A 25,241-nucleotide genomic window follows, 5' to 3' on the forward strand; every position below is an offset into this window, starting at 1 on the left:
TATCTCGTGTGTATATATATATATATATATATATATATATATATATATATATATGACAAATATTTAGTTCATGATTTTTTATATTTATTAGTGACAAAAGTTTGTCTTATTTTTTTTTAAATATTTATTAGTAACAAATATTTGTCTATTATTTTTTATGTATAAGTGACAAATATTTATCGCGTGATTTTTTATATTTATCATTGACAAATATGCGTCCAGTGTTTTATATGCATTTGTTATAAATATGTATCCAACATTGTTTTAACATTTATTAATGACTAATATTTATGACTAATTAGTATAATTAAATAATTATTATTAGAACACGATTTTCATGTTTTACATGAGTTAAATTTCTGTTAATAAAATTTATGAGTCGTTTTTTCTATTCTCTAGTGTATAGTTCACTTCAAAGATTTGAAAATACTTTGAAAGGAATTCGCTGGTCAACATGTTTGCGTCTAATATGTATAGACTGGTGGAGACGAATCGAATATAAAACTTAAGTTTAGTATGATACACATACTTTATAATTTATTTATACAATATTCATTGTTATCAATTTCATCTTCTTGCTTTAAATTTGCTACATACCCCCAATTATATATCCAACATCAAATATAAATGGACTCGAGTGCGTATATGTTTTAGACATCGTGTACAAAAACAAATACTATAATATTCTATTCAACCTCCATTCATTATCATCCTTAAAAACAAGCTTTTGGCTGTATAAGCATCGACGTTTTAATAAGAAAGCTGAAAAACAACTAAGCCTTAGAGGAGATTTTCTAAATTTGCTTATAATACAAACGAGGTATGAGTATATACTAACAATTAGTAACATGTTTCTAGTTCTACCAGCGTGGAAGACGATGAATAGCAATTGACAGCATGCAACATCATTAAATTTTTGGCAATATTTGACTCACTATTGCAGGCATTTCCCTATAAATCATAAATCATGTCATGCATATCTCACTTTATACAATTAATTTCATTATTATGAAAAAGCTGCTAAAGTTACATAATTATTCCATCTAAGTCTCCATTTATAAGGTCACTTTATTGTCTCATTCATCCATGCGAAACCTTTCTAGCAAAAACTACTGAATGATTGCAAATCTAGTGAAGCTCTCGCAATAGACTTGTATTCTTCAAGTTTCTCCATTTCCATTGACCCGAGTTTCTGTTCATGAATGCAAATTAAGAGTAGGACCACAAATAAGATACTACTATTAGATATATAACTTTTTTTAAAATTGAAGTGCATTAAAAAGTCTCTTATTGGATGATATAAGGTTTGGACATATATTTATAAGTGGAACAATTATCTTGATTTTGTAAGGTTGAGTTAAATTCAACTCAAATTCTAACATAATATTAGAGTCTTCTAGAATTGATTGGACCACTTACTATCAAGTCACTCAAATTGTCTGTCAAAAAAGTCTCAAACACCTAACTCTACCTAAAAAGCTCCCTAATTGTAAACTCCCTGATGAAAAAATATCACCAAATCATTATTTTTTTGTTGGTCTAAATGAGAAGACTCATGCCCTTTTTTCTGAACTGATATTTATTTAAGAAAAATACTAGAAAAAATAGAAAATAATAACAAATTTTTTTCATAAAACTTTACTGTACTTATTTTTTTTAAAATTGAAAATAAAATCCATAAAAAAAACAAGAAAAAAAATCCTCAAACACAATTTTTTTTTTTTTTTGAAAAATCTGAAGAAGAAAATTATTTTAAATTAATGTTGGAAAAGTGGGACCCATTTAGTCCACAAGATTTGTGGACTTCTTTTAATTGGGCCTTTTTAGCCGTGGAGTTTTTTTACCCTTCCATTATGTGAATTGGAATCAATAAAGAGTGGACTTGCAAAATAAGCACATGAAACTTGTACATTATTAGGAAGTTACGTTAAAATTAGAAAAAAATTTACGCAAATTTACGCTATCAGATATTTAGTTTTTTTTTTTCAAACTCTAAAATTAGGAAGCTAAATCTGACTAATTTTAGTTTGAGTATGTACTTTGTTCAACCCACAAAACTTGTGAACTTATCTGTGGAACATCAAACTCTTTGTCACTAGTACTTGAAAATACAGTCTAATTCACCTTTATCCATTTTGTTTTTCGAATGCAAGCTAAAATAAAATTAGTGTCCTAGTTAGATCCTTCCATCAAAATATTGTTTTTTGGTTTTAAAAAGTGTTAATTAGATTATTCCATCAAAATATAGCACCGTTACCTTGTTATCCCATGCTCTTATGTAGCCAATAAGACTGATTTCCATCTTCTGGTCAGATGTAAGGTCAGTGTTTGTATCAATAAGCCAAAGATCCTGCAAAATTAGTCCCCATGATTTCCATTAATTAGTGACAAACATAAGCGAGGTCAAAATGATCGATTTGCCTCTTTAAAATTGAGGAAAGTTCAAAAGTTAATATTTCAACACACTCGTGATTTGTTATGTATGTGCGAGAAAATATAGTAAGTTAAAAAAAGTACCACTACTCGAAATTAATGGTGTACTTAAAAAAGAAATTGTAGAGTTCGATAATAGGCTACTCACTATTTTTTTGTGGGAAACACCGGAGAAGTCCAAGTTAATGTTAACCAATATCTTGAAGTTCCTATTTGAATCAACTTTGGCCCAACCAAAGTATAGCCCAATAACTTGATCAGGAATAGTAAATGTTGCATTCTCTGGATTAAGGAATTCAATTTTGTCATAATGATGATAATACCATGTTAAACTAAAAAAACCAAGAAAATTGATGATAATACCATTTTAATACCATGTTATTGATTATATGGAATATGTGAAAATTAATCAATAAAGGCTAAGAATTTGGAGTTCATGTTACTAAATTTATGAATGAAATGAGAAAGTTAGGAGTTTCAAAAACCTGTGGTTCCTAGCAGAGATCCTGTAACATATAAACCACTCAGATGAATTGGGTCAATAGGCAATGTGTTATCTACCCCTGCCATTATTAGTTTGAAAATTGTCTCTGATAAGAAAACACATTATTTATAGAAATTCATCAATCAATATAGTTAAGAACTAATAGGTGGATTATTACAATCATCAAAAGGTGGAAGGCCCCAAAGCTCAGGTTGAAACTCTAAAAGTGAATTGAGAGTAACATTTGCCAGCCTACTACAATCAGATTCCCCTTTAGATGGTACAGCCACTACCTTCATTTTTGCTGCATTAGCTGCCTTGACGCCAACCCTGTTAAATTACATTGCATAATGTAAGTTATATGTAACATGATTGTTACATGAAAAAATAAAGTGGACGCACAAAATTCATTTTTACAAAATCGACCCATTCCTGCACGTCAATAACCGGACATCTGGAGTGTGACCTAATAACAGTAATTCAACAACAGATCTTGGATAGGCTCTAATACCATGAATTTGGGTTGAGTCTAATTCATTCTTACAAAATCAACTTCTAAAATGAGGAATGCCTCTAACTTATGAACACATTTTCATGTCATATTTCATCCAATACGAGACTCTCAACAATAACAAATGAATTATTTATAGTGTTACAAAGACACAAGAAGACTTACAAGGAATCCTCAATCACCAGGCAGTTAACTGCATCTACACCCATTTTCTTGGCAGCTTCTTCAAATCTGAAACAATTAAACTTAGTTACAACTGTGATGAAACTGCAAGAGTCTAATTATTTCACTCAGAAGTGGACATCACAACTTAAAGGTCTAAGTGTAAAAGTTCATTTATAAGTCTAATCATGATCATTACTTATAGCAGATAATCTTACAAATCTGGAGCAGGCTTCCCACATTTAACCTGGTCGTTTCCTAGAATTACAGAGAAGCTTTCTTTCCAACCTACAAAAACCAATTTTATTAAGCATCAAAAATAAAATTTTAAGCAGACAATTACGCAAACGTTTTGGAACAGCGGCACGTTAAGCAAAACCACGGTGAAAAATCACGTCGACATGGAAGTAATATTTTGTTGTTTCTGATATTTACGTTGGAAAGAGCATCAGGACACTAGAAAAGTTGGCCGGACATGCATCCAAACACACAAGTCAAACAATTTTAAATTTGTAATTTGGCCAAAGTTTGGATATTTATTTATTTTAAAAAATCAAATGGAGTGGATTATGGCCTATTAATCTTAAGGACATTAGCCTTACCATTTAATTGGTTACAAAGCATTAAGCTGAAAAACAAATAACTCAAGCTATGTAGTTAAATTGATACTTTTGCAGCTACAAATAATTTACTTTTCTGTATTGGATTCAGAGACAAGAACTAGAATGAAAAGCTGATTTGGCATTCTCCTTGAAATATGAAAGACATAAAACAGAAACTCATTGATAAACAACAATTAGGTAGTGAATAGAAAACTACCTTGATGCTGAAGAATCTTTGCATCAATGTATTCTCTCAAGGAGTTTGAAGCAAGAGCAATTGGCACCCCATTTTTCACTAGATGTTTGATAATGCGATTAGCACCGGGTAATGCTTTGGTGTCTCTCCACCTAAACCAATTTATGAATAGAAAAGGAGAACCATTGAATGTGTAAACATTAAACAATGGAACAAGAAAAAAAAGTTATAAATTGCAATCTAGAACCGCAATTACATCATCATATAAAAGTTTTAGAGGTCTCTAACAACAGCATTGCAATTGTAATTGCGACTGCATAAATATCAATAACTAAATTTGATTCCAACCACAACCCACAACATACAAATTTAAAAAATGAAAATGTTTCTCTTACCTTTCCCTATAGAGAGGAGTGATTTCTGCGATAAATTGGTCAGGTGTTAATGGGAGTTGATAGTTCTTAACTATTATAGCTGCTGAATCCTTCTGTGTCATCCCAAGCCTCTTCTTTTCTTCCTTTTCCCTGTCCATTTTCTTCCCATACTTTCCCAAAAATTCATTCATCACACCCCTTGTAGCCCTTTCTACAAACACCAATCATCAACACAAATGCATTGTTAAAAAAAAATAATTCACACAAAACATGTTTGAAAAAATAAGAGGGAAATATTAATTACCAGTATCAAGAAGTGTTCCATCCAAGTCAAAAATGACAGCCAAAATATTGGTTTCATTATTGCAACCATTAAACTCACAACAAAAGCTCATAGTAGCACCAAAAAAATAATGAGTGTATATAATAATTGATGGAAGTTCTTGCACTCCAATGAAGAATAACTAACAAAATATAAATTAAGAAAGTTCAGATTGAAATTGGTGGATTAGAAGTTAGAAAAGAATGAATAATTAATGTATGGTTTTAAAAAAAGTAGAATTTGGTGTCTTTGATGTCCATGACATAACATGAAGAATAAAGAATGAGTGGGTTTGATAGCGTTACGTCAGAAGCATGTTATTGTGGATATTCGATCCAAGAGTATAAAGCTTTATTATTCTTCACGGAACACAACGCAATAACTATTCTGTTTTTTAAAAACTACAACGTGCCCTTCATGTTGCCCTAGATCTACTTTGAGACGCTCTCGAACTGTACTTTTTCACATTCATCATCGTTTGTATTTATAACTTCATGTTATATACTCAGCTCTAAAAATGCTACTAGTTAGTTAATATATATATCATTTAATTTATTTTAATGCAATCAAAAACATTATTCTATTTCCCCAACAATTAATTTCCTACATTTAATTTTTTATGAAAATATTATTTAAATATTATTTTTGAAATGATAATATTAAATTTTGTTGAAATATTATTTTTATGAGATATTTTTCTCTTATATTCTATTTTCAATCAAAACTCTTCAATATATCTTACATTGAAATTTATATACGAAAATATCCTAATTTTTTTTTACTTCAGAGGTGATTATATGTATAAAAAATAAAAACTAAATTATATTAATAAAATGAAACAAAATATATTAAATGAAAAAAAAATTAACTATAGATGTACCAATAAATTAACTATAGATGTGCCAATCATATTATTTTTCTAACAACCCGCTTCTATTTATTCTCCTATATGGTCTATTTTGTTGACAATTTTTTCCTACGTTTCATCTTATTAACTATATTCACCTAAATAGGAGAAAAAATAAGAGAGAGTCGCTAACAAAATAAAGTTGCTAGTTTATTAAAATAAGAGAGATTTATTAAAATAATATAGCACGTTGATAAAATAATGGAGTTGTTAAAGTAATAGAATTGTTCATTTATTTACAATGGATGAAAAATATCTTTTAGTAATGTAATTTGATTTTTTATTTATTTATTAAATTATCGATTAATTGTTAAATAAATAAAATAAAAGGGAAAACATTATGATGCAATTTTAAATATACTAAATATTATTCTTTTTACTTCTATTTGAGCTTTTTAAATGAGTACTCCTTTCAAAATAAAATATAAACAAAAAAAAAGTAATTGAAAAATTAATATAATAATTTAATATCAAATATATCAAATTCTTAGTTACTGTTTTGGTATATATTTTATTTCAAGAGATGTACCTTACAATATCTTTTAAAAAAATGCAATATTTTTTTCAATCTTAATTAACCCTCTTTTTTGAAGATAAGAGTTCTGAGAATTCTAAGTTATAAGTAAAATATAGCCAAAATTAGGTCACATAATAACTATTAGAGCCTAACCACTTGTTATAAAATGAATTTATTTGATACAGAATAAAAATGCGGAGTCAATCTCTATACTGCAATTGATTAATTACAATCTCTCCACTAATCGCCTACCATTTTAAACAAATTCATTTTCCGTGTTAAAATTATTTACGCAAAAACTTAAGTTCGTACGCAACCGACCACGTAACTTTCAACCATTTTTTATTCATTTTTATCAGAACCCATCCCATCACTCCTCGGTCATTGAAAACAAGTACCAGATAACCTATCCCTCACTTTCAAAACCATGAAAATCATATCATTCTTAACTAGAATAGTATTTGCATGTTAATTTATTATTAATACTACTTTCAAGTGTTCAAACAATTGATTTTATAAACTACTTTAAACATAAAAGAAATTGATCAAAACACATTCTAACTTGTTGCTATGTTATTATTATTAAGAGTAAAAATAACCCCAATTATTACATGAAGTACCTAGCACTGTCATCACGCATTTTTTTCGTTCACTGCACTTTCTGTTTATTTGCTTGCTTCCACATTTTGCAGCAATAGAATTAGTAACGAACTTAAGTCATAAATAGATATATAATCGACTGATCAATTTCCAATATAACAGTATTCCATATAATGGTGAAGCATTTCATTGGAACAGGAAATACACCATGAACAAACCTCGTCAAATCAATCTCCCAAAGACAGAAGAAGGTGCTTAGGAGTGAAACAGGCCATTTCAAGACACCACACAAATAAAAAACATTACCATAATACAGCACAAATCGAGTTTCTTTTTCCTCTCGGGAAGTATGACCAATTAACAAGAAACTGAGAAAGAGGAAACAATGGAACCCTATCTCTACCTAGTACACAAAGAAGTAATCAGCCCTAATGTTTCATGCCCAAACACATGCATCAAATCCTAAGGAAGTTCTCGCCAACCATCAGACTCACTGCCATTAAAAAAAATGATGAAATGAATAAATGAAAGCCATCAAACAAAAATGAAATGTAGCTTACAATTTTGAAGAATTGCTCACCTCTGCATCATCACCTCCACCAAGTTTGGCAGTGCCATTCACTTTCTGAGAATCTTCTGTAATAGGAAGTCGGAAAAATTCAGTAGAAATTGATAGAAAAGGACCACCAAAGAGACAGAACAATCACAATTAATTTCAGCTTTTAATCTCAGTAAAAATTCTCGGCCAGACACATCTACCACATTAGCTATTAGGCATTAAAAGCCTTGTTTGGCATGTAAAAGCATAACTAGAGAAAGGTGCATTTCTGTTGTGCTCCAATCCTTTTCACGTTTCAGATTATTTGAGGGTTTATGACAGACTGTGGCTAGGAAATAGTTAAACTTCAACCCTAGCTGTTAACATATAAATGTACACGACTGCTTGCCCTTGTCATATCCTCTTGTTAAACATCTTAATATCTTTAAGTCATCTATTAATAATTACCTCCATCTTCGGGGATGTCAGAAGTCCAAAGAGTCAGGTTGTCCCTGAGAAGTTGCATGATCAATGTACTATCTTTGTAGGACTCCTCATTCAGGGTGTCAAGCTCTGAAATAGCTTCATCAAAAGCTTGCTTTGCAAGATGGCAAGCTCTGGAAAAAGGAAAACATATTCTCCATCATTAAACACACCACCAATTTACAATCAAAATTCAGGTTATAAATCAAATCACAAACCTTTCTGGTGAGTTTAAGATCTCATAATAGAAAACTGAGAAATTCAAAGCCAACCCCAATCGAATGGGATGAGTGGGAGGTAATTCAGCCTCTGCTGCAGTGGTAGCAGACTGAAATATAGAAAACGACAAGTATTATGTAGGAGATAAAATGATAAAAATAAAAATAAAAAAGTATAAAATACAAGAGACATAACTAAATAAAAATGGAAATACTGATTCAAAGCTGGGAAAGGAATAATTACACATTATTTTTTGCAACCACTAAAAACATGACTACATCAAATATATAACAATAGATAGTACAGAAGAATAATAGTGGAAGAGCAATCTATGCAGCATCAGATCACTGAGATAATGAAATAAAGTTCTCCAATTCCAGTAATCAATCCTGTTTGAAGATAAAGAAACTATAACAAGGAAGGAGAAAAATGAGATATAAAAGGGTCAAACAATGATGCGGGACTCACATACCAATGGTTTAATTGCAATTGCAAACTTAATATGCATATGGAAGAAAAAAAAAAGTAAACCCAAAGTCGTCAAATGGACTGCAAGTTCCAAATAACTGTTGTTTACTTTTGGCTTTACATATTTGAAGTTTAGCTGAGAATTATCCCCAAACAAGAGACCTAAAAACACCAAATCTGAATACTATAAAAAAAAAATTGACATAGTAAATAATTATGAATAAATCCACTCTGTTGGATTTTCCAATTAGTAGAAATATAGATCTCCCTTAAACATATTGTACATTTTTTTCTCAATCAAAGCCATATATAAGGTTATCAGAAAGGATGAAAAAAAGGAACTCTACAACACACAGGACAAATCATGAGCCTATGATATTGGCCAAATTAAAAAATAAAGAGCAGAAAAATCCTTTTAGATCAATTGCTAATAGTAACAAAAACTACATGTTTTAAATCAACTCAGAAAATAAACCATCTACAGGATAGAACCAGGTGCTAATAACATATAAACTGCAAAAACAAGACACAATAATATAAATTTCACCTCATATGCTTTCATCGACTGATCAGCAGCCTCCTTCTTCTCATTGCCTGTCTTAAATTCCGCAAGGTAACGATAATAATCTCCTTTCCTGCAAGCAAAATATTCAACCATCACACAATTCACTCGTGCAACACAAAAGAAATACAAGATCAAATATTTGACATGACTGCTCACATCTTATAGTAAAAGACAGTTGATTCACCAGCTGCAGCTGAAGGTATAAGGTGTTCATCAATCACTCTCATAACATCATTACAGATGTTTGAAAGCTCTGATTCAACCTTATGCCTATACTCCTTAATCCGTTTTGCATTTACATCGTTTCCCTTTGTCTCTTCCTTTTGCTCAATGGAAGACAGAATCCTCCACGATGCTCTGCGAGCACCAATCACATTCTTATAACCAACAGAAAGCAAATTCCTTTCTTCAACAGTCAGTTCAACATCTAGATTTGCAACACTCTTCATTGAATCCACCATCTCTGTCACAAAAATAGATGCAACAAATGAACAAAAGTTGAATCAAACTTTAAATCTGAAAAGATTTCACAGAAAGAACAAGAACAACACTTTGATCAACAAAAATACTTCAACTTAAACATGCAGTACCAAAAAATTGAAAAAGACACATGCTAAAACTAAACACACTTTTCAATTATTATTTATCTAAGAAAACAAAATCAGAAAATGGAAATGAAATTTCAGTAACCCTAACAGATACAGTAGTCAACAATAAACACTAATAAAAATTGATAAATAAATTTTTGAGAGTGAAAATAAAGTGAAATAAAATAAAGAAAAAGAAAATTAATCAAAGTAAGTATCAAAATCAAGCATAAGGATGAAAACGTGTGATACTTATAAAGAAAGGAAGAAACATTAACCTTCGTATCGCTCAGCTTGCTCGGCGAGCTTGGCGATGTAGACGAAGTTTTCACGATCCTTAGAAGAAGCCATCGCCGATCTCTTTGAAATTAGGGTTTGTGAAATTGCGAAATCTCTCTCTCTCTATCACTCTGTCACTGTCTATTTCTCAATGCGTTTCTTCTTGCTAGAGGTTCTGTAGAAAATGAGTGGAGACTGAAATGACGAATATGTCCCTGCTTTTTCTTGATTTTATCGTTTTGGTCCCATTGACGAAGAGGACTCTACGCGGATATATGATTGATGGTTACTTGCGTAAGTACATAGACTAAACTGAATTGTTACCCAATTATCGGCGTCCACGTGTCACGTCAATTCTTAGGTAACTTCTGATTAGCACATTCAACGCCGCTTAATAATTTTGTTATGGTGAGTATTCAATAATGAAGTTTCTGCGGGGTTAAATTATAAATATGTGAATTAAATTTATATGCGATCATGCGGACATTAATTCATTCAAAAAAAAATATAATAGTTTTACAAGTAGAAAAATATACAATTTGAATGCATTTTTTTCATTCATGATTTTAATCCTTCGTTTTTTCAAATTTGTAATGTTGGTCATTTAATTTTTTAAATTACATAATTTTAGTCTCGTTATTAATTTATCATCCAATTTTAATAAAGATATTTAAATAAGAGTAAATTTATTGATGTAGCCGAAACACTTAGAACAAAAATACTATATAATAACGACCTAATTTAACATATGAAACTTATGTGACATTTGATATAATATCTTTAAAATTTTATGAATATCACATGTAAAAGAATAAGGCAACAAATTCTTTTTTATATTTAGCTTAGAGATAATTGTTCTTAACTTTTTAAAGGAGATCAGCTGGTTGAGTATCGTTATCTTCCAAACTTTACTCCAAATAATATCGTTGATGTTAGTTTTGTATTGGCCTTCTAAAATCTTATTTTTGAACTCTATAATTTTAAAACAACTTGATTAAATTTGGTATGATTCGTCTTTTTCAGCTGTCCAAAAAATATATTACTTTGTATGTTTGCATAAATGATTATAAACAATATTACATGAGTGATGATTACTATGTCTTGGTGGTACCACATTGACATATATTATTCTACCATGCATTGCAATTATAGATATAGACAACATTGTGGTGTAGACAAGACTTATAATTGATAGAGTAGCTAGAAAGAAATGGCAATTTTGAAAGAATTTTTTTTTTGACAAAAAATTATCACAAGAAATTAACGGAATTAAATGAAAAATTGTATACCCTTATGACATCATCCATCATCAATTTTATTAGAAATAAAATCATTTTTAATTGAATAATCATTCTCAAACTAGTTGACTTTATAGGTTTGACCATGGGATGGAGTACTTCAGCATCAACTCCAATACGCACTTCCATGAGTAAGAAGAAAAGAAAAAAAAAAAACAAAGGAACATACATGAATACATAGAACCAAAGAAAACCAAAGTGGAACACAGAGGCTTGCATTGTTAATTACATATATTTTACTCCCATCATTTTTATTTATAAGCAAATTAAGTGGTAATATATTTGGTCCAAATTTTAAACTAAATATAACAATTTTGCTTAAATTAAAACAATTCATATATTTTACTATTCTAAATAAAATATAAATACAAATGATATTATGTTATAAAAATACATATTGTATTGATTGGTTTGAGCAAGAAATGATCGATCACATAATAAAACAAGCGTGAGGATTGTCATCACTAAAAGTAGCACCAGTTTGATGGCCAAAAATAGAAGATTGAGAAGGATAATTATAATAGCTAGGATCACTACTATCATAACCATGCTTATAGTAGTTGTAAGATGAGGAAGGTTGAGAAGCATAATAAGGGACAGGACCATTGCAAAGGTGTTGTTGAAAATATTGGCTTTGAGACTCTGTGGTATGAGGAAGTTGCCATAGTTCAGCTCTTAACCCGGTTTTTCGAACCGTTTTCAAAACCTTCTTTTGATCAACTTGTCCATTCACGGTCACCTTTTGTAACTTTATGTCTATTTCAATGTCATCCACCCCTTAAATAAAATATTATTAAGAACATGTAGAACTTAATCAGCGAAAAATTAAATACACAAATCATTACTAAACAAATTTGAATTTAGCAATATAAAATTAAATTATAGATAAAAAATAAAATGTATCTCTAATTTTGTCACTAAATTTATGACATGTGAAGTCATGAGAAATTTTACTATTTATATGTCTCCGATTTTATTGTCGTGATTAATCGATTGATCTAGCTAGAAATTGTACAAAGTAGCAATTGCATTTTGGATATGTTCTACTTAATTAATTTATAATTGTACCTTATATGTATATTTTAACGGCAAATCAAAAATACAAAAAGCAAACTATATTTATACACTAGTACTTTATATGGTACCTTTCAGTTTTTGAAGTGCATTTTTCACTTTGTTTTCACACCCAGGGCAATCCATGTGTACCCTCATCTCTATAATCTGAAAGAAATTAAGATAAATAAATTAAAAGAATTATTCTCTTTGTCTCATAATAATAGTCTCATTTATCATTTTTCTCTATCTCAAATTATTTATTATTTTATAATATTTATATAATATTAATTATTATTTTTTCATTAATATATATTTATTTATTGTATCTCCATTTATCAATTTTCTATATTTTTATCTAATTAGATCCAGTGCATTATTAATTTTTTGGCAAATAACTTTTTTTTGACAAATAACTAATCCATATCGCACTATGTATGTGTACACACGTTTGCAAATATAATTTTACTTTTACTTAAAAATGAGTTTTTTTTAATATAATTTATGTCTTAATATTTTTTCTACAAACATCGTTTTATAAAATAAAACTTGTTTGAATTGTATAATCAAATGTACTATATATTTTTTTTAAAAGTTGTATTTATAATTTTAACATGTAATAGATGATAAATGAGAAATAAAAAATAAATTATGCAAACGAAAAGTGCAAAAGCATAATTTTGCTCAAACTTATTTTTTGAGCATAATTTTAATGTAACGCAAACAAAAAATCAAAACACATTTACTATTTAAAAGTCGTTGACTAAACATTTTTTGACACCACTAAGAATCAAATTTGAGAGCACCAAATTGATCCATATAGTTGGCCTTACAAGTTACTATCATTAGGCTAATGGACTTTGGTAAAGAAACATTGATATGAATCCTCATGTATAGATAAAATCGATATAGTAAAGGAAAAATTAGATAAAGAAAGAATGTGGTGCTGCTTACTGTCATTTTGCTCTTTTTGGAGGTTGAATCACTTGAATGATGTATCAATCTTTCTATTTTGTAATGATATGAGTTTGCTTCTAGCTAGCTAAAATGTAAGTCAATATATAGATGGAGAAGCTTTTATGGTTGGGGTCTCATCTTTAATTGCTTGTATGGATGGCTTTATTTTTTATTTGTTGAAAAAGATAAAATATTATTTGTTCAGGCCTTAATGCACCGACTTTTAGTTTGTATAATTAAGTCCCTTTAAGAAGGATTTTGAGATTTTTGAACTTGAAGCAAAGGGGAAATGTTGCTTTGTGAAAGGATCAATCAGACACCTCAATGTCACATACTCACATGTATTAATTCTGATGAAGTTAATGCGCACACACACACACACATATATATATATATATATATATATATATGTGGATCTAGTCCAATTTAATATGTGAAGTTTGACTTTGTGTTTGCATCACCGACTCTTAATATTTTAAAACATATTAAGAAGAGGCTATAATTTTTCTGTATAAAAAGTTAATTATATTATTAATTTTAAAATGTTGTTTTAATGTAATAATAATGAAATTCTCAATTTCTTTTAAAGAATAGAGGACATCTCTATTGGCAAGATGCCAGTTTTATTTTATAATTTTTATAATTAGAATTCAGTTTTTGTAATGAATGTGAACAAAAGAGTGTGCGTATGACATTGTTAGCATTATTATTTTGTTCGTGCTAAAGTCCCTAACATTAAATTTTAAAATGGTACTCAATACTAAGTGACGAGTATAACATTAATTTAATATAGAGAAATGTTAGGTGTACGTACTCCAAAGGGTGTATACAATTTTGAAAATTAAACTCTGCAGTTTTTATCCTCCGTCAAATTTATGGATACAAAAATAGTTATATAATTTGTTTTAGTTAATATGATATACGATTTGATAATCGTATATCTTTTAAATAAATTAATTATTTATTTGTTATTAATAAAAATAAAAAATAATAATTTATAAAATTATAAGTAAAGTTTTTAGATGATTTTCTTACAATATAATAAATATTAGTCATTTAATATTATCAAATTTATATGTCACATTATTTAAAATATATTATATTATTATTTTTTAGTCTAAAAGTATAAGAATTAAACCAAAACTAAAAAATTTTAATATAAATTAATCAATTTAATAATCGATAAAAATAAATAGACTAAAATTATAATTAAATTTTATTTTATCTAAATACATTAGGAACTTTGGTGAGGAGAAAATAATTCAAAAGAATATAAATTTAAACTCTACCTTATCATGTCACTGCTTTTTGAGTTTTATATGACATTGTTTTTAGTATTTCACTTCCATAAAAATTGAAATATATCATAGCAATGTAAAAATAAATTATCTCTTAATTTAAACAGTTTTTTCTCAGATTTCAATTGTTTTGTATAGTGATAAAAAAGACAAATATTAAATTTGATGTGTATTAGATTTGATCTCTATTTATGTCATTATTAGAGAAGAAAAATATAAATATTTTTATAAATATTTAATGAGACTTAAAATTTTATCTATTGGAACTTTAGCAACGTTACTTCACCTTAAATTTTTTTCTTATAATAAAAATAAGATTTAAATATGTTTTTACTCTTTGTAAATATGTTTCATTTTGATTTCAGTTCCTATAATTTTTTTATTTTTTATTTATTTATACTGTTGCAAATTCTAACAAGTTTTAAAAAAATCTTTTACGAATATTATTTAATAAAAAAAATGGTGACATGATTATTTTTGGATAAAGTGACACATGGTGATCGTGTAATTGTTGTTGACTCGACAATATTTAATATTTAAAATTAAAATTCATTCTATTAACTCCTTTAATCATTTAATTAAAAACTTAAAATTAAGTAATTAATTAATAAACCAAGTAAATAATAAAAACTCGATAATCTCCATCTTTAACCCAATTTTTTTAATAAAACTCAACAACCTTCATCTTCAACCCTAATTTCTTCATCTCTAAATCACAAATTCTCATATTTGATTCAAACCCTAAAATTCTAATCTCTCATTTTTATTACACCACAACTATAATTCTAACTAAATATACACTATCCCGGTTTTGGAATAGGACTAGGGGATTCCCAGCTAAATCTATGCGGGATATAAAAACTTACAATAGAAGCACTAAATCCATCTTGTGTAACATTTTTTCATTCTTCAATTAATCATGCAAACACAAATTTCAAACTATTCATCAATCCAAATTATACAAACTCTTACACGAAAAAGTAAAATTAAAAAAAAAAATAAATAAATAACTGAAAGAAATTTTAGGAGGAAATTTGTAACCACTGTGATGTAAGAAAATGAAGACAAACATGTCCATAATAGATATGATGTAAGAAAAATGAGAGATTATAATTTTTAGAGGTTGGCTCAAATATGAGAATTTGTGATTTAAAGATGAAGAAATTAAGTTGAAGAGGAAGGTTGTTGACTTTTTATTAAAAAAATTTGGGGTTAAAGATGAAGATTATTGAGTTTTTATTATTTAATTGATTTAATTAATTAGTTTTAAGTTTTTAATTAAATGAGTTAATAAAATAAAATTTAATTTTAAATATTAAATATTGCTTAGTCAACAACAATTACACGGTCATCATGTGTCACTTCATCTAAAATTAATCATATTATTAATTTTTTACTACAAAAGATTTAAAAAATATTTTTTTATTTTAAATTTATTAAAATTTACAAGAATATAAATCAAATAAAAAGAATTACTGAAACTAAAATCAAAATAGACAAAAATCATATTATCATATATTAGCCTCTTCATATAGCTGATTTATTCAAAGAGTATTTTGTGGGCCAAATGTAGTGGGCTTTATGACATGTCTACATGAAAGTTTGTACCCATCTCTACAATGGGCCATTCACTTGTTAAGTTTTTCATATTTATTTATTTATTTTTATTTTTATCATATACTACTAACTTTCAATAATGTAAAATTAAGTAAAATATATTATTCGATTTTAGCTTTCAATAGTATATTTAAGAGGAAGTGAATAAACATAGTGGATTAACGAATAATCAACATATATTTTTTGTATGGAAAAGTATGTTTTTATTATTAAAAGAAGAAATAGTAGATTTTACTTTTGGTTTCAAAAAAATAATATTACTCAGAAAATGTCACATGAAACTGAAAAATATAACATCTCAAAAGAGAATCATCCGTAGTTTAAAAAAAAATCCCATGTTGGTCATCAATTGCAAAAATTGATCTTCGTCCAAGGATTTGGTAACCAAACAAATATGCACTTTGATTGAGGCATTAACTTTCACAGCTGTAATGAGTCCAGAGGAAAATTGAACAACATTATAATGATTTTTTTTTTTGGTAGAACATGACAATGAGTTTTAACGTGCTAGTGCGTTCATAATACACCGATATGTGGTATTGTATTTCTAGGACCTAGTATAGTCTCCTAGAAAACTAAGAATTATTTTGTGACAACCACTAATATTGCCTCTATTGGTGTAGTCTTGTTTAATACTACATTTTGATTATTAAAAGTCACTGTTAATAATACAAAAGTTAAAATTTTATATTAGAAAAAATAAATTTACGTTTTTAAAAATTAAATATATAATTTTTAATAGATTTTTAATGTATATTTATATCTTTATACTTAACAAGTGTTCTTATTTGTTTGTGTTTCTTATTAAGAAATACAACTAGTTTAGCCTGAATTTAATGCAATACTAACTTTTATGAATGGAAATTTAAAATGGGATGACAATGTAACACTTTAAATTTGTGAAAATCTCCACAGTTAATTTTTATTTACAAGCTCTGTGATGCACAAAAAGTTAATTGATTCTATCATATTTAATTTTATTATTTTTAAATTATCTTTTTATTAATTAAGTTTATTTTTCAATAATATTTTCTTAAATAAAAAAAATTAGAAAAACAAATTCTAAATGAATCCAAGAAATTTATATTTTTTTAATTCTATAATAATTAAGTCATTTGATCATTTAATACATATTAAAAAAGTATATAAATAAAAAAAGAAATAATAATATTTTTATCAAACTATTTATTATATAAATACACAATAAAAATATTGTATTAAAAATTATACAAATAATAATAATTAAATAATATAATTAAAAATATATATACTGCAAATCAAAAAAATAATTCAATATATATTTTTTTTAACTAGGTCAATTATTATATACATAATTTATAAAATATTACTATACTTTACAATAATAATAATAAAAAAAATGTTAACAATTAAAATTAATAGTTTGATAAAATAGTTTTTTATTATTTTTTAATAATAAGAAGAAGAAATTTTACTATTCCACTGAGGTAAAAAGTTGTAACTGAATCCAAATGCTGACTCTTTTGGTAACCCTCGTCTCGTGTTTTCATAAGTCCCTACTCCCTAGATGGGAATTACAACTACTGGTATCTCACTATCTCCAATTCATATTCACATGCAATTGTCTCTAAGCTAAACATAGCATACTCATTATAGATGGAGAAAGAGTAGATAGACTATACTAATATTATAGATGGAGAAAGAGAATACCACGACACGCATTAATTGCACTCTCACATCCCTCACCCTAGTGTCTTTTTTTTCTTTCTATATCCTTATTTTATATTCATTGTAATGACAATACACAAATAAATCATAAAAATAAATTAATAAAATGGTTTATTTTTATTTTTTTTATAATATTGTAAAATAGAGGGAGTACATAATCCAAATGTATGTCCATTTCAACCCATTAATCCTTTACATATTTTTTTTTATTTACTCATTTCCTATATTTTATTAATCACCTTAAAAAAGTTTAAACCTTTTTCGAAAAACATGTTATGTATTTTATAAAACTCAATTTGATCATTTAAAAAAATATAATTTTAACATTACATTCAAATGATTAATAAATTTTAATTAAAAATAAATCATTCATTTTAAATAATTATTGATCATATTATCAAATTCCAAATTATTAAAACTTTATTTATAAACTGAAAGGTTCAAAGTATATAACTCTAAGATTTTATGAAAAACATATTAAATTTATGTTTGGTTTCCCTTCACACCAAAATTACTTTTGAGTTGGTCAAATGTGGTCTTACCACAAATTAATTAATTTGACTTCTGATCCTAAACCTGATTGAAGTTCCAAACTCAATATATTGTCCAAAAGGTTAGCTCAATACTAAATATATATAAGTTCAAAAATAATTTTGATTCAAATATTAATCAATAAAAATAACTTTTTTTGTATATAAAATATAAATTAATTTATAATTTACTTTTAATAACAATCAATTTATTAAAAATCGATTTATTAAAAATCAATTTTTTTTTATTTTTGCAAGATCAAACACAAACTATATTGTATTAATAGTTTAGTATATGTCATAATGCATGTGCAAAATTAATCACAGTAATAAGTATGTTTAATATAACACTTGATTTTGGTACTTTACACTAGGACTCAAATCATCAAATTTTACCACAAAGATCTAGTACAAATGGTTATACACAAAATTTGATGATTTGATTCCTAGTGGTAAAATTTGATGATTTCATTCTTTCCAATCACAGACATTTTGAGTAAGAAACAGAGAGAATCGCGTTAAAGTCATTTAAGTGAATATGTACCCCAACAATAGTAGTGTATATATGTTAGAAGATTTCTATAACCACATTTATCTACGTTAGGTTGTTCCAAGTACAAAAACTATTTGCCTTTATGTGCTTTTAGTTCAAGAATACGATATTGAATCTCCTGGATAAACAGTTCCTCAGATTTGAGGTTGTTGTCAGAAATGCATAGTAGAACAGTTTCCAAGCTAGCAATTTCTTCATCTCTGGCCTTATCCTGAGTTCAAGTTCATAGTAATTTATTTATAAGTCATGTTGTTATATATATAAAAATGAAATGTTTCATAAAGTAGGATTTAAATAAGAAAAACAAGAACCTTGATTTCAATGGAGCTGGTTTTCTTGCAACTGTTCTCACAAATCAGTTTTGCATTCTGGACGTGTTCTCGCAAGAGATCAACTAGTTGTTTCTTGTCAGCCAAGTTATATGCATAGCTGAATCTAACAGCTCCAACAAATTGCTTCTTCCTGATAAGATTCTCCACAAAATCTGAAAGGTAAAAGAAAATTTCAATTCATCAAAACTTACAAGAACAGACATAAATTAAGTTCTAGTTAACAAATAAACTAAGCAGATTGGACTGAATAATTCAAATTTCTTCAACCCTTTTAGAAAATAGAAGTAACTAACAATAGATATTAACAAATTTGATAATCATATATGATGTAACATACCAAAGCATAAAGACAAAAAGAGAGATACTGGTGACTGATCAAAGCATTTTCAAAATTAACATACCAGAAACTTTATTTGCAAATCCCAGGGACCCAAAAAGCTCCACAGCTATCTTGTGGTGAGCAACAAATGCAAAAAGCTCCAAGACTTTGCCCTCATCGAAAGAAGCAAGCAATCCATAAATTGACAAAACCAGAAGAAAACCAAGAACACCCAAAGAATTTTCAGTATTTTCTTTCATGTTAGCTTTCATATCAGATGCTAGCTTCAGTGCTTCTTCTTTTACACCAGGCTTAATATTTGGCGAGATTTTCATCAGTTGTTCTAGCAGAAAGATGTGGCTCTCATCAATAATCACAACATCATCTCCCGTCTTACACAGTGGAATAACGGGGTTCAGTATTATATCCAAAATAGTTCGTGATGGATCTGATGATTCTAGCAGATTAACTAAAACGTCATTGCAAAGGAACTCGGGTCCATCAGGTTGTTCACTTGGAACCAACTGCAAACTCATTCCATCAATGGTAGGACATAATTGATCATCCATACAAGATGTAACTGCATATTTTGATAGCAGACATTTAAGCTCACTTATATTTATTGAAGCATTAGTAAATGAAGGTGACAATGAAAAATAAAACTATGAAAGAATGTAAAACCTCTCCTAGGTTGAAATGTACGGGTGACAGAAGAAAGCATTATACTAACAGTTACAACTTGTAATTGATGTCAATATGGCACCTTTGAGTGTAAAATTGTTGATGCAATCAGTTCTAATTACACAATTGCATATTTCTTTTGATGATTAATACAAGATTTAGTGACTAACAGAAACACAACACGGCTAACTGACAAGGCCCTAGTACATATTCCTGGTTTTGTTAGATTGATGAAACAGTTTACATGAAGCACAAAAAAGATGTCCACGGGTGAAAAATATAATCTAAGTTAGTTTGACAGTTGCGTGCGTCTGTGTGATATGAAAACTGGCGAAGCTTTTTAACTTGACTAATACGTAATACAACATTAACATGATTAAAAATATTTTTAAATAATTATGCAGATCAGGTTATTAAAAGTATCAACATCATTAAAAAAAAACAGTTGTAATGAAATTCTTTCAATAAACTAGATGAATAAGAACACTTACGTGATTCTTTTTCCTCATCAAAATATTTTATTAATGCTTCATGTCGTTTCTCTGTCGACTCAGACTCCTTGGATTGTCCATCAAATTTATTCAGCTTTGACTCAAGATCCTGGACTTGTCCCTCCAACAGCTTTTCTTTTAATATGAGCTCCTTCACCTGTACTTTCAACATACTCGCTTTTAATTCAAATTCTTTCCCTCGTCCTTCAAATTGCTTTTCTTTTGATTTGAAGACCTCAACTTGGCTTTCAAAATGCTTCTTTCTTGATTCCAGCTCTTTAACTTGACCTTGGAGTTTCTCCTCCTTTGATTCTAACTCCTTCATTCGGCCTTCATGTTGCTTTTCTTTTGATTGAAACTCCTTCATTTGGCCATCCAGTTGCATCTCTTTAGACTCAAGTTCCTTCACTTGTCCTTTAAACTGTCTCTCTTTTGATTTGAGCTCCTCCACTTGGCTTTTGAAATGCTTCTTTTTAGATTCCAGCTCTTTCATTTGGCCTTCAAATTCTCTCTCTTTTGATTCATGCTCCTTCACTCGGCCATCATGTTGCTTCTCTTTTGACTCTAGCTCCTTTATTCGGCTTACGAAATGCTTCTGTTTTGATACCAGTTCCTTCACCAGCTCCGTCAATTGGCATTCAAATTCCTTCTCTTTCGATTCCAACTCCTTCTTTTTAGATTCCAGCTCCTTCACTTGGCCTTCAAACTCTTTCTCTTTTGATTCATGCTCCTTCAACCGGCCTTCAAGTCGCTTCTCTTTTGACTCAAGTTCATTCATTTGGCTTTCGAAATGCTTCTGTTTTGATACCAGCTCCTTCACCTGGCCTTCAAATTCCTTCACTTGGCCTACAAGTGTGTTATCTTTTGACTCTAACTCCTTCACTTGGCTTTCAAAGTGCTTCTTTCTGAATTCCAGCTCCTTCAGTTGGCCTTCAAATTTCTCCTCTTTTGACACAAACTCCTTAACCCGACTTTCAAGTTGCTTCTCATTTGACTGTAGTTCCTTTGCTCGTCCTTCAACTAGCTTCTCTTTAGATTCAAGCTCCTTCACCCGGTTTTCAAAATGCTTCTTTTCTGATTCAAGCTCCTTCATACGCCCTTCAAGTTCCTCCTCCTTTGCTTCAAATTTCTTTACCTGGCCTTCAAGTTTCTCCTCTTTTAACCCCAGCTCCTTTACTTGTCTTTCAAAGTGCTTCTTCTTTGACTCAAGCTCCATCATTTGTTCTTCACACCTTTTCTCTTTTGACTGAAGCTCCAAAATCTGACCTTCAGATCGTTTCCTCATTAACTCAAAACTCTCCGTTTGAGCACGCTGATCAGACCTTATTGACATTACCTTTAGTAACTTCTTCCTTTCTGACTCTAATATTTCCGCTTGTTCACCAATTAATTTTTTCATTGCATCAAGCTCTTTCTCTCTAGTCATAAGTTCCATACTACATTCAACAATATTTTGTGAAAGAACCTTGAGTTCCTCTTGCTTCCTTTCACGATCTTTATCAACGTTACCTATGATTTCGTGCAGTTCTATCAACTCTGTATTGAGCTCTTGCTTGCGCTCTCCAATCAGGTTCTCCATCATACAGAGCTGAGCTTCCTTTGCTACAAAATCCTTGACACATTCTTCAACTTTTCCCTGTATTTTCTTATGAGCTTCATGAATTCTTCTAACACAACCAACTTGTTTATTCTTCTTTACAAGCTCTTTGGAGTACTCCTCAATCTCTATCTTTATAGACTCCAATTTCTGTTCTTCTACTTGTCCCTTCCTTTGACATTCCTCAATTGATTCTTCCATCAATGCGAGTTTTTTCTCCACAAACCTCTTTGTTACAGAAAATACTTTACCAACTGACACGGTAGGCATTTTCCCTCTCCAGGAAATAGGAACATCCTCATCCTCATCATCATCACCATCATCATATGCTGATGGAGACACCTTTGATTTCTTAACCGAACCGCACGACGAACTGCCGTTTTCAAATAGCCTCTTAACCAGCAATGTAGTAGTAGGGCTCTTCTTAACAGATCCATCATAGTTACCACCCAAACTCGAAATCACGGAAAATTTTGCTGACAAAGGGACATTATCATCATCATTATCATCAGACTCAATTTTTTTACAAGACTCTGGTACCATCACATTTGAATGCAGTGTATTTTTCTCACATGATGTGACCCATTTCAAATTTAAGTTCCTATCATCATCACCACCACCACCACAAATTTTTAGCTTATCAGAAACCTCTAAATCCATCATTCAACAGTGGAAACTGAAAATGAGAGAGAATGAATGAACAAAAAGACGTATAAAAGACTGTTACATTGTTGCCTTGTGAGTATTGTTGTTGTGGAGTGGGCTCCACAAAACACACTCCAAAATGGCCAAATAACGTGCTCATGAAGAGAGAAAAGAAATGAACTTTGCAAAACATTACATGAACTCGCATTTATTTGGTATCATCCATCAAAATGGGACCACTTTGATTTTAAAATAGATTTTAATTTACTTAAACATAAAAATTCCAGTGTTAAAATTTAAATCAGTTGATTTTTTATTAAACTATTGAGATGATGTGATTTTGTATACTTAGAGCATCTACAACGGGAGTGAAAATGAGTTCGTCCGCCAGCGTGTAATTACTTAACTTCCAGTTTTTTGTGGGTTCACCGTTGGAGTTTTGCCAAAGTGTCATCACGGTACTGTCAGCAAGGAACGGTGCTTCACAGCAGTTACCTTTTTTTTTTCTTTTTTTTTTCTATCTACTTTCACAATTTAATAATAATATAATTATAACCGCTATCTTTTATTAATTTATTAATAATAATAAATTTATCATTTTTTATTAATTTATAGCCGTTAACTTTTTTTTAATTTATTAAATAATAATAATTTTGTAACTATTAGCTTTTTTTTAGTTAATATACCACCGTTAGCCTTTTTTTTCTCCTTTAATTACGATTGTTAACTCATTAATAGAAACAATTTGTTACTCATACTTTTTCTTCACAATTTTTGTTACAGAAATTTATTAAAGTTTTTATTAACGTACTTTTTTATTTATTTTTCCATTTAAATTAATATTTTAAGTTATAATAAAATTAAATATTAATGTATAAATTAAAGTAATGGAATATAATATAATTTTTTAAAAGTTAAACCGTAAAAAATGAATGAGTTGATTTATGGTGATGTGGCATAGTAGAACTTGAATCATGATGAGTTCACCGTTGAAGTAGAAAATAAGTGAATTGCTTCAAGATGATGTGGCACAGTTGACCCCATCTAAAGAACCCATATTAAGTTCACCGCTGTAGATGCTCTTAGAAGACTATATAACCCGCACACAATGCGGAGGGAGCGTGAACATTTTTTTTATTTTTCGGACAAAACTACTATTGCTACTGTATTAGCAAAGAATAATATGAGGGAAATATATTAGCAAAATTAATAATAATAGCACGTTCCTTTCAAAAAAACATGTCTAATATAAGAAAACATTACAAAATTTGAGATGTATTTATTTTTCAAATGACTTTTATAATGTTTTACTTTTATTATAAGTGCATTTAATTCACATAAGAATTTAATGCCACGATTATTTTAAGAATAAATTTTAAAAATGAATACATTAAATTAATTTTCTTGATCTTACATAAAAACAATAGTAATAGCATTTAAAAAAATAGTTGGAATATCACCAGAGATAAAAGATATAGGAATAAGAGCTACTCTCTCAAAATCATAGGATCTAGTTTTGTAAAAAAAAAAAAAATTAGAATGATAAGAGCTCCCTAAATATACTGCAAAAATAGTTTCGTTTTTAAAAAGGTCGTACAATGTCTTTAAGTGTTAGCTCAATTGTAAAATGCCATATTGTTTGTTAGATTAAATGTTATATTTTGAACTTAAAACTTCTAATTAATTAAAATGAAATTTACTATTTTTTGAATTAAAAAAAAATCCTATAATAAATGCTCTAACATTAGCTCATTTATAGAAAATTGAAAATTATGTAACCCACAAAAATTATTATTCGAAAAATACTACAACTTTCTCGTTAAACTCAAAACTCAAACTCAAACAAACTCCCCTAGTAAAAAATCAATATCTTTTTGTATATATCACATTAATTTTATTTAATATTTTATCTATTG

At 28.7% G+C, this 25,241-nt stretch overlaps 4 protein-coding genes across 4 annotated transcripts; all 4 read right to left on the reverse strand.

The window, feature by feature from the left end:
* Window positions 1-908: 908 nt before the first annotated feature.
* Window positions 909-5,529, reverse strand: LOC101501728 (bifunctional riboflavin kinase/FMN phosphatase-like). The gene is made up of 11 exons (XM_012715078.3): window positions 5,390-5,529; window positions 5,067-5,226; window positions 4,784-4,973; window positions 4,410-4,540; window positions 3,809-3,878; window positions 3,594-3,659; window positions 3,096-3,247; window positions 2,919-2,996; window positions 2,582-2,715; window positions 2,258-2,350; window positions 909-1,192 (listed from the first exon to the last, which is right to left on the reverse strand). The coding sequence occupies exons 2-11, from the start codon at window positions 5,155-5,157 to the stop codon at window positions 1,100-1,102; spliced, it is 1,098 nt and encodes a 365-aa protein (XP_012570532.1). The 5' UTR covers window positions 5,158-5,226; window positions 5,390-5,529; the 3' UTR covers window positions 909-1,099.
* Window positions 5,530-7,234: 1,705 nt separating this feature from the next.
* On the reverse strand, window positions 7,235-10,494 carry LOC101501220 (14-3-3-like protein B). Its single transcript, XM_004487103.4, has 7 exons — window positions 10,247-10,494; window positions 9,538-9,844; window positions 9,364-9,451; window positions 8,348-8,457; window positions 8,115-8,263; window positions 7,689-7,744; window positions 7,235-7,601 (listed from the first exon to the last, which is right to left on the reverse strand). Exons 1-7 carry the CDS (start codon window positions 10,317-10,319, stop codon window positions 7,599-7,601), a joined length of 786 nt encoding a protein of 261 aa, XP_004487160.1. The 5' UTR covers window positions 10,320-10,494; the 3' UTR covers window positions 7,235-7,598.
* A 1,374-nt stretch (window positions 10,495-11,868) lies between these two features.
* Window positions 11,869-13,702, reverse strand: LOC101500892 (heavy metal-associated isoprenylated plant protein 28). The gene is made up of 3 exons (XM_004487102.4): window positions 13,553-13,702; window positions 12,691-12,766; window positions 11,869-12,322 (listed from the first exon to the last, which is right to left on the reverse strand). The coding sequence occupies exons 1-3, from the start codon at window positions 13,556-13,558 to the stop codon at window positions 11,976-11,978; spliced, it is 429 nt and encodes a 142-aa protein (XP_004487159.1). The 5' UTR covers window positions 13,559-13,702; the 3' UTR covers window positions 11,869-11,975.
* Window positions 13,703-19,217: 5,515 nt separating this feature from the next.
* LOC101500580 (uncharacterized) lies at window positions 19,218-23,495 on the reverse strand. Its single transcript, XM_004487101.4, has 4 exons — window positions 21,084-23,495; window positions 19,994-20,491; window positions 19,572-19,744; window positions 19,218-19,471 (listed from the first exon to the last, which is right to left on the reverse strand). The coding sequence occupies exons 1-4, from the start codon at window positions 23,341-23,343 to the stop codon at window positions 19,331-19,333; spliced, it is 3,072 nt and encodes a 1,023-aa protein (XP_004487158.1). The 5' UTR covers window positions 23,344-23,495; the 3' UTR covers window positions 19,218-19,330.
* Between the last annotated feature and the right edge of the window lie 1,746 nt (window positions 23,496-25,241).

Source organism: Cicer arietinum, chromosome 1 (assembly GCF_000331145.2).
Source record: "Cicer arietinum cultivar CDC Frontier isolate Library 1 chromosome 1, Cicar.CDCFrontier_v2.0, whole genome shotgun sequence".
Classification (NCBI taxonomy): Eukaryota; Viridiplantae; Streptophyta; class Magnoliopsida; order Fabales; family Fabaceae; genus Cicer; species Cicer arietinum.